This window comes from Mustela erminea, chromosome 13, assembly GCF_009829155.1.
Source record: "Mustela erminea isolate mMusErm1 chromosome 13, mMusErm1.Pri, whole genome shotgun sequence".
In the NCBI taxonomy this organism is placed as follows: domain Eukaryota; kingdom Metazoa; phylum Chordata; class Mammalia; order Carnivora; family Mustelidae; genus Mustela; species Mustela erminea.
In genome coordinates this window covers 92,196,854-92,206,196 of record NC_045626.1, presented here as the reverse complement: position 1 = coordinate 92,206,196, position 9,343 = coordinate 92,196,854, and the positions used below count along the sequence as shown (strand labels likewise).

General features: G+C 65.3%; 1 protein-coding gene across 1 annotated transcript; it reads left to right on the top strand.

Moving 5' to 3' along the window:
- Window positions 1-3,722: 3,722 nt before the first annotated feature.
- Window positions 3,723-8,517, top strand: LOC116572461. The gene is made up of 4 exons (XM_032311548.1): window positions 3,723-3,916; window positions 4,766-4,847; window positions 6,937-7,333; window positions 7,798-8,517. The coding sequence occupies exons 3-4, from the start codon at window positions 6,961-6,963 to the stop codon at window positions 8,301-8,303; spliced, it is 879 nt and encodes a 292-aa protein (XP_032167439.1). The 5' UTR covers window positions 3,723-3,916; window positions 4,766-4,847; window positions 6,937-6,960; the 3' UTR covers window positions 8,304-8,517.
- Window positions 8,518-9,343: the final 826 nt, after the last annotated feature.

The following is a 9,343-nucleotide window of genomic DNA, read 5'->3' as shown; positions in this document are numbered from 1 at the left end:
CCTGTGGGGGCGAGCGGTTGCTGGGAAAAGGTCATTTATTACTGTTTAGTAAACACTCAGCCATGAGACCCTTCCGACGTGTACAGGAGGGTCGTATGCTCGGCGGGGGGTGGGGGGGACCATGCCGACACCTATCTTGGGGGCGGAGATAAAGGAAGTTTCCAAAGAATTTCTATATGTCAAAGTGGACGCACAGGACCCTGGGGGCTAAGGTTAACCTAGGATTGCCTTTTGCGCTCAGGAGAGTGTCCACGGTAAGGCCGCGAGCCCCCAGAGGACGGTCACTCGGTGCCTTCCAAGGGCTTGTCTTGGGGCTGTGGGCCGTAGGGAGACGCCCTGTTATTCTTCTCACTTGGCTCCGCGCGTCCGCGCTGACGGGCCTCACTCTAGGCCCGGGAGTCCTCTGGGCTGCGGGCGGCCCCTGGACCGATGACTCCTCCCCTCCCCCTCCCCCGTGGCCTCCGCCCCACCCCCACCCTCACTCCCAGGAGACCTTGCTTCCTGTTTCAGGGACAAAAGCGAAGGCTCTGCGGGGACGGGGTGGGGGGGGGTGCTTTCCCAGGCCTGCGGGTGCATCCTGCAGCGGCCTGTGGCCGTCCCCCCTGCAGAGGGCTGGCGGCTGCTCCTAGGAAGGCCACTTCCTGCCCGCACCCCAGCACTCGGCCAGCAGCCCCCTCTCCTGCCCTGCTGTGGTCTCTTTCCGTGCTCCTTCCCACGACACTTGGAGGCACCTCTCCCTGGCCCCACCCCCGGCCAGCTGCCCTGCGATTTGCATTTTGGACGCACCTGTTGCCTCTGGCAGTATTCTTAGCGCACAGCATCCCCCCCACCCTGTCCCCCCGGCAACCACAGGGTCTTTGCACGGCGGTTCCTCTGTGGGGACCCAGAGCTCTCCTGGGATCGTTAACCCAAGCTATCTCTCCAAAGCCGCCCCCCGGGGTCAGCACACAGCCCACCTTGAAGACATCTTGCTGGACTTCAGTGCTCTCTGGTTGAAGTCATGAGAACTTGATTAATTTTGTCTCGGTGTTTGTTTTGTGATGAAGTTCGATGGGACAAAGGAGAGGGTGCCCAGGCCAGGGCCCTCGCTGGGACAGGTTCCTGACTACTGGCTCCCTTTCCTGGGGTCCTAGATGCTGGCTGGCTTCCCCCGCAGGGGCCTGGGCATGGGCAGAGGGGTCGGGGTACCCCCCCCAGTTTCTGGGGGAGGCACTGCCCCTCCCCTGGCTGCCGGCAGGGCTGGTGGGGGTCAGGAGGCTACATCCTGATGCAGGAAACACAAGTGTCCCAATGTTTAATTTCTTAGGGGTCACCCATCTGCTGTGGATGGTGGTGAGAGCTTGCAGGAGGAGGGATGCCTCGTCCGACGACCCCCCCCCCATTCTGCCCCTGCTGGCAGGAGCTGGTGATGGTCAGGTCCCAGGACTGGCCCATGTGGGAGGGCTGGGCTCTGGGCCCCTGGGAGGGTCCACACGGGTCCCACGGACATCTCCCTCATGCCCGCTGCGTCTTCTGTTCTCTGTATGACGGAGGATGGGGGAGACGCGCGCTGACCCTGGAGGGGCCGTCCCTCCGGGGACTAGCCGACTCCCAGGGGTGGTGAGCAGCCCGTCCAGGGGACTCCTTCTGTGTGCAGACCACCCAGCCCTCCCAGCCCCCCCCCCCCACCGTGAGCAACCCTGTGGCCTCGGCGAAAGCCCCCGCGTGGCCTGGCGTGGCCCACCTCTGGGCCTCTGGGAACGCATTCTCCTCAGTGGCAGCTGTGTCCTGCCCTGCTGGCCTGCTGAGCCTCACAGCTCCCATCAGAACTCGCTGTTTTCAGGGGCGCCTGGTTGGCTCAGTGGGTTAAGCCTCTGCCTTCGGCTCAGGTCATGATCTCAGGGTCCTGGGATCGAGCCCACATCGGGCTCTCTGCTCAGCAGGAAGCCTGCTTCCTCCTCTCTCTCTGCCTGCCCCTCTGCCTACTTGTGATCTCTGTCTGTCAGATGAATAAATCAATAAAATCTTAAGAAAAAACCCCAAACCTCGATATTTGCCAGCAGCCGTCAGGCTCCGAGTTTGCAGGACGTCTTCGTCCCGTGACTGTCCCCGGACAGGCTTGCATTCTCTCTTTGGCAGCTGGAGGCACGGTCAGGGCCGAGCTGCACAGTGAACTCTGGGGTTTCGGTGACCTGGGGTGTGGGTTACACGCTCCCATGTGGGCTCGGAAAGCTGGCAAACCTCACCGCAACCTGGACGGCAAAATCCATGCTAGCAATTGTAACTCTTTCATTTAGTGAGAATGACATGAAATGCCAAGTGGGAAACAGCAGACAGGGACGGGGAGCAAAGAGACACTTCCCATGCGGGGCCCATAATGGCCCTGTTTTCCTGTGCGCTGGGTCCCGCGGACTGCACGGCGGGTCCCCCCACCACCCCCTTCCCCGGACAGGGTGGCTCCAGGGCCGGGGGTGTTGCCGTGGGGATGACGGTGGCTTCTGGGTTGGGATCTGGGGCGCTGTTGACGGTGGCGTAGGTGTTGTGGGCTGGGCGGAGCGGAGGAGATGCCCACGAGGTTTCCCGGGAGAGGACTCAGTGAGGACCTGGGTTCCTGCCGTCTCTCCCCGGCTACCCGGTAGGAAAGAATCCAAGTCAAGAAATCTTACAAACAGGGTTTACAGCCATGCAGGCGAGGCCCAGGGGAGCTGGGACACCCAGACGGGCAAGAGCCGGAAACCCCGTGTCCCCGAAAGCAATGTGCAGTGAGCATTCCTTCCTTGTGGCCCGCGCAGGCTGGGGACCCGGGGGCTGGGGGACACCCCACAGGACTGGCTGGCTAGCGTGGCAGACGGTGGGCAGGGAGTCCGAGAGAGGTGGCCCTGGAGTGTTTCCCGAACAGCAGGGCAGCCGTAGATGGGATTTGGCCACAAGTCGGGGCCTGTGTTCACCCGCCACACGCCAGCCCACTCCAGGAAGGACCCATCCCCGTAGCCCTACAGAGCCTGCAGTGTTGGGGTGGGTGGACTTGGGGATGATACCCTCAAAAAGGGCTCTTTAAATGCTCCAACCACAGGGTTGGATCCCATCTTCCTTTGGAGGAGTCGGGGTCATTACTTGGAAGGAGGGCAGGCAGAGGGGCCCCGTGAGCTCAGATCCAGCTCCTGGAAGCTCCCCCTTGGACCTCAGGAAGGCCCACCGATCCCAGGCTGGGGGGCTTGTGACTACCTTGCAGAAGACTGTTAATCAGCGGTTAATGACTCAGCCCTCCAGCCGCCCCAGCCCCGCATCGAGCCATGACGGCAGGTGGGCAACATAACACACAAAATTTGGCAAATCACTATTATTCACACACCCGTTGCTGCGGTGACAGCATGGGGTGCTGAGTTAATCCCGAGGGAGGCTGGTGAGTAGGGCTGTTCTCACCACCACAAGGGCTGGGGCAGAAGGCCGGCCGCGGTGATCCGCAGGGTGCGGGAGAGGCCCTAACGTGCACATGCCCCACTTCTCCGGACGTTTTCTCCCTCCTCTTTCTTTCTGGGCTTGCTCCTCCTCCCGCCGGAGCTTCCTTCCGTGCAGAGACAGATGCCTGCGGGGGTGGGGGAGGCCAGGGCTACCAGGAAGGCCTCTGCAGGGCACAAGTGCATTCTGGCAGGCCCTGGGGCTGGCCTCCTCACCCCAGCACGCTGGAGAAGCCTGTGTCCCTCCTGCCCGGCCGGGGCGGGGTGGGGGCGGGGTGAGCGGCGCCCAGCTGTGCGGCGCTGAGCCCGGGACTCTGGGAGCTGGCAGGACAGACATCCCCCGACCTTGGACCTCGGAAGATCCAGCCTGGGCGGGCCTTTCTGTCGGAGCACACGGACCTGCACAAGCACGGGGGCCTGGCCCCTGGCTTCTGCCGGGCTTTGTCTGGGCATGGACCGCCGGCCTCTGCTCTGCGGAGGTGGGGGCAGGTCGAGAGGCGGGGCTCCCGTTTAGTGCCTTTGGCACAACTCCCAACGGCAGGGAGGAAGTGAGGCTCAGAGGCCTTGCTCTGGAAGGAAAGCCCCCCGACACAGCTGCAGCCCAGCCCCCCGGGCCCCACTTGGCAACGTCTCTCCGGAGGAGGGGGGTGGCCTCTGAGCCCTGGTTCTGGAGATGCAGGCGGTGAGGGCGGGTCCTGCTTGTGCCCAGGAAAGGGAGGTGGGTGGGTGGGCTGCCGGCCGGCCTGCGGTGGGGGTGTCTGGGGCGATGCCCACCCGACAGGCAGAGCTTCGCGGCTGGCACAGGGGCTCGGCGTGGCAGCTGGGGAACTGGCCAGCGGCAGTGTGACCCCCTGGGCTGGTTGAGGGCTTGCATCCTCCTGGGGGGGGGGGTCGCTGGGTTCAGGTGCTGTGCAAACCCACTGGGAGAACAGTACCCTACCCCTGGGGAGGAAGGGGCTTTCTAGTGCTCCCTGCTGGGAACTGGTGGACCCAACGGCAGGCTGGATTTTACTGTTGCTTCATCCCACTTGGAATCCAGAGCGGCAGAGTTCTCGTGGGCTCAGGACGAAGGGCAGGGACCATCCCATGGCCTCTCATGCTCGGGGGGGCGTCTCGGCTGCTGTTCTGGGGCCAGAGCCTCAACCGAGGTGTAGGCAGGACTCCCTTCCTCTGGAGGCTCCAGGAGTGTCCCTCTGGCCCCTCCCGGCTCCTGGCAGCTGAGGTGGCCTTGGTGTTGCTGGCCTGTAGACGCACCCCTCCTCCCCCGCCCCCGGGACACGCGGCGACTCTCCATGCCTTCCCCGTGTGTCTGCTTCCTCCCTTCGTAAGACCCCGCTCCTGGACTCAGGGCCCACTTTCATCCAGGAGGACCTCATCTGCACGGATGAGATCTGCAACACACTTTTCCAGGTAACGTCACGTTCTGAGATTCCAGGGGACACACATGTGTGGGGAAGACCGTACAACCCCGTACGATACACGTGAATAGTTACTGAATCCCCCCCACACGAGCGCCCTGTGGGACGGGCAGAGTCGTGGAGAACGCACGAGAGGCCCCGTGGGGAGCAGACGCGCTTGTCTGTGGTTCCGGACTTGGTAGCACCCAGCAGCACCGGCACTGACCCGGTTTGTGGATTTGGGCAGGGCGTGCGGGGGGGTGGCTCTGGCTTGCATCCTGGGGTCAAGCTCTGTGAGAGCCAGCTGGCTGTCAGCGGCGGCCTCAGCAGGACACCGGCCTCCCACATGGCCTGGGCCTCCTCCCAGCTCGGTGGCGGTTCCAGGCGCCAGCGTCTGGGGTGCAGAAAGCCGGGTGGAGCCGGGCCTTTGTCCCAGGGGTGCTCAGGGGCACAGGCCCAGGAATGCATGCACTGCGGCGTGGCCTGACTCCTGCTGCCGAAGCCTGGAGCGGGAGGCCTGCCGACCCACGGCCCACGGAGTGCGGGCCCCTGTCCGCAGGCCTCGGCGTCCCGCCCCCGTGGGCCTGGCCCCACCAGGGCTCAGAGGCTGGGCCCCGTGGGATGTCCCCACACTGCCACCTGGTGGGCTCTGCCCCGAGCCCTGGGAAGTTCCGGGCACCTGGGCCACGTGTGGCTTCTCCAGGCCCAGGTGTGGTCTCGGCAGGGTTTTCTCACGCGGGCTCTGGCCCAGATGCTTCCTTCGCCGCCTGCTTCACCTGCGTGGGGCACCGTCATCCAGAAGCTGTTGGGAAGAACTCAGGAGCCTCTGGAGCCCACGGGCTGGGAACGCCCAGAGCCGCCACACGAAGAGGCCCCACCAAGGAGAGGCCCCATCCCAGCGGTCACAGCCCCGAGGACTCCCTCCCTCCGAGCAGCCACTCCCTCCCCAGTGGACGGTGCACGGGTCTGGGGTGTAGGGGTGACCAGCCTCTGGCTACGGGACAGAGAGTGGGGCCGGGCTGGGCGCTGGCAGGCCGGGCCGGTGGAGCAGCTGGGCTTGTGTCTGAGAACAGGGACTAACCAGCCTCTGCCCCCCAGGGCCTGATGTGGTTCAGCGGTGCCCACCGAGAGCTTCCCGCCATGCTCAGCCCCCTCCTGTCGTGACCCCACATGCCCTCCCCGCCCCCCCCAGTTCCTCCCTAGGAGTTGGGATGTGACTCACACACAAGGGCCTCTGGGACCTTCATCCTGGGGCGGGAGGTTCGTCACAGGTTGGCCCCGCACAGTGCAAGTGCCCTGGAGTGACCGGGGTCCGGGAGGGAGGTGGCTGGGTGTGGGAGCCACCTGCAGAATGGGGGGGGCGGGGAGCACACAGGTGCAGCCGACAGAAAGCTTTCCTGGGGGCCGCCCCTCCGGGACTGGCGTTCCCGCGGAGGATTGCTTCTGTTCTTTCTGGCCTCCGGAGGTCACAGAGGGTGCTGCCGTGGCTCAGTTTCCCTGAAATCGCGTCTCCCACGCCGGGGGCTCAACACTCGGTCTGGGGGCTGCTTTTCACGGAAGCTACACCAGGCGGGCGCCGGCGGCCGCAGCCCCAGATTCCCTCTCGGGGTGGGCAGAGCAGGCTAGCGGCCACTGCCTGGATGTCTGGACGCACCGTGGGCAGGGATCCAGGCTCCAGCATCCAGCACCCACTGTTGCCCTGGGCGACTGCGGGAGTGGAGATGTCATCCCTAACCTTAACAACCACTTCCCTACCCTGCCACAGCCTTCAGTCTGCAATCCGGATTAAGGGAGAGGGTCAGCTGGTTTAGGGACCCAGGCACCTCCCCCAAGCATCTGCGGCTCCCCCTTCCTGTGGAGATTAACTCTTCTACTTGCAGGGACCGTGGTCATGAGGTCCGAGGCCACTGGCGGGTTAGGGGCGTTGGGCGGGTTCTGCCCTCGGGGGCTCTGGGTCTTGGGGTTTTCCACGCCCCTCCACACCTCTCTCCTCTGTGGGGAGGGACCCCAGATGGGGGGGCCTGGTTGGCCTCAGCTCAGGTCAGCGCGGCCTCATCACCAGGCCGAAAGCCAAGACGCCTCTCTTGGTCTCTTGGCCCAAGAATCCTGTTTGCAGCACCTTCAAGATGCGCGCAAGTTCCAGGCTCTTCTCAGGAGACCCACTGCTGCCCCGTGTCTGGGCTGTGCCCATCCGTGTGTGGGGGACGGATGACCAGCCATGGTGCCCGCGATGGGCCTCACTCCTGCATCACCTTATAAACACTGGCTGGGTCCGTTTCTCCTTCCGGCTCTGCGTCCTGTTCTGTCTGATGAAGCCAGTGGCCACCCCCTTGAGAGCCACCCTGGGAGAGGCCCACAGACAGGGGACCGAGGACAGCGTCCCGCTGCCGGCCAGCAAGGAGCTGAACCCCGCCACAGGGCCCGTGGGTCAGGTCAGCAGGGCCTGCTTCCCCGGTGGAGCCTCCAGGTGGACCTCGGTCCCCCAACACCGCCTGCCAGGTTCGGGGTCATTTGCCAGCAGCAATAACCACCGTACGTGGGCCCCTACTCCCTCCCAGCAGCCCCAGCCCCTGTCCGCCCCGAGCCCAGCAGACGCCCTCCCGCAGCCCCCTCTGGCCGGCCCACCTTGAGCGCCCTCTTCCCCAGCCCCAGACGCGGCTACTGTCTTCCCACCTTCCCCGTGCTTCTGTCTCCGGGCCTGGGCGCGCGGGCTGTTGGCTCTGCCTGGGGTGCTTCCCCCGGAGCGGTGGGGGGAGCTCGCTGCTCACCTCCACAGGTCACCTGCCTAACCTTCCCCTCCCGGCACCTTCCTTTCCTGCATGCTGGAACCCACAGGGTCCGTCCCCGCCCACCCGCCGTGTCCTCTGTCGCCCCTCCTCCCGTGCTCTGGGGACAACGGGGGTGTCTCTGTGCGCCCCTGTCCCCCCTCACCGCTGCATCTGTAGCATCTGGATCCTCTCCAGCAGGCCCTCAATCAAGGGCTGGGAGCACACGGGGCACGGGGGCACAGGGCAAATCCAGCCCGGCCCACAGAAGGGGGTCTTGGGCCCTCAGCGGGCCTCAGGTGGTCCCCGTCTCTGTGTCCCACAGGATGCGGACGAGGACTCGAAATCCCCAGCACACCGGAGGAAACAATCCGCGGGCCTGCCCGGCGTGTCTGTTCCCGCGAGGCTCGGCTGAGAGCCGGGAAGCAAGGAGAGGGCAGGACACGGCCGGCCTGACCGCTGGGGGGACCGCCTCCCTCCGGCTCCTCCGGCTTCCCCCCTCGCCCCGTTGTGCAGGGGGAGCACCCTGCAGCCTCGAGCGACTCCCAACCTGTCTTCCCTGTTTTCTCCTTGAAAACTCACGAGAAGCATTTTTTAACTCCGCTAGTTATTGCCTGAATCCGTTCTTGCAAAAAATTCAGAGAGCTGGTAAAAACCACTGGCTCTGGCCCCTGCCTCCTGAGTCCCCTCTCTGGGGCCCGTGAGTGCGGGGAAACCCAAGGACCCGGGAGGTGGGGGCCTCGCGGCCTTTCTGGCCCCACACCTGTGGCGGGGTGTGCTGACCGAGGGTCTGAGCGCCCCCAGGACCCGCTGTGCTTGAGTGAGAAGCAGTCCTCAAGTCATCGACGTCCGGGGATGGAGCCTAGCTCACCCTGGCTGGTGCAGGCACGGGCACTGATCAACGCGTACCCTGGACAGTGGCAGGGCACGCCCGCCCACGTGGCAGACGGAGAGGAAGGTCTGCGCACACAGTGAGAGAGGGGGTGGGGCCAGAGGCAGGGGTGGAGGCCAGCCACAGGCCCTGGGCCAGCGGGTGGAGGTGGGCGGGGAGAAGGGGAGCGGGAAGGGGGTGGGGAGGAGGGTGAGTGCAGCTGTGGCTGCGCAGGAGCCGGGCTCAGCGGAGCAGGGAGGAGGGACGAGGAGGCTGCAGATACTGCGCCCCTCAGTGCCGGGACGGCCGACCGGTCTCCAGACCCCCAGATCCAGCCAGGCCTGAGGGCGTGTGGGTCGTGCCCCAGACCGTGCCCGCACTGGGACGCGCCCCTGGCCCCAAGCCAGGAGACGGGCTCACGTACATTCTGGGGCACCGAGCAGGTGGAGGAAACAGTGTGTCTTCTCGGTTGAGGGGTCTTCAGACGGCAGGTGCCCCTAGTGGGCCCGGAAAGCACCCCGCCAGGCAGGCATCCGCCGCGGGCCCCGGCTCCGTGCGGCCGACACATGGGACACGCCGGCAGGATTCACCGGTCTGGAACAGGACCACCGGAGTCTTTGGAGCTGCTCCGCACATCATTTGGCCTCTTTCTCTAGACACGTGCCCCTGCTTCCTGAAGTTGGGCCTGGCTGCGTGGACGGCTTTGAGCCTTCAAAGTCCCGGTCACGGCGTTTCCCGCTTTGGCTATGGTGGAGAGCTGCGTCAGCTTGGGGTCCCGACTCCCTGGCGAACGCAGAGTGAAAGCCTCCGCTGGCTGAGTCTGGACACGGGGAAGCAGGAGGGGGTGGCGTGTGCACGCACGGGGTGCGGGGG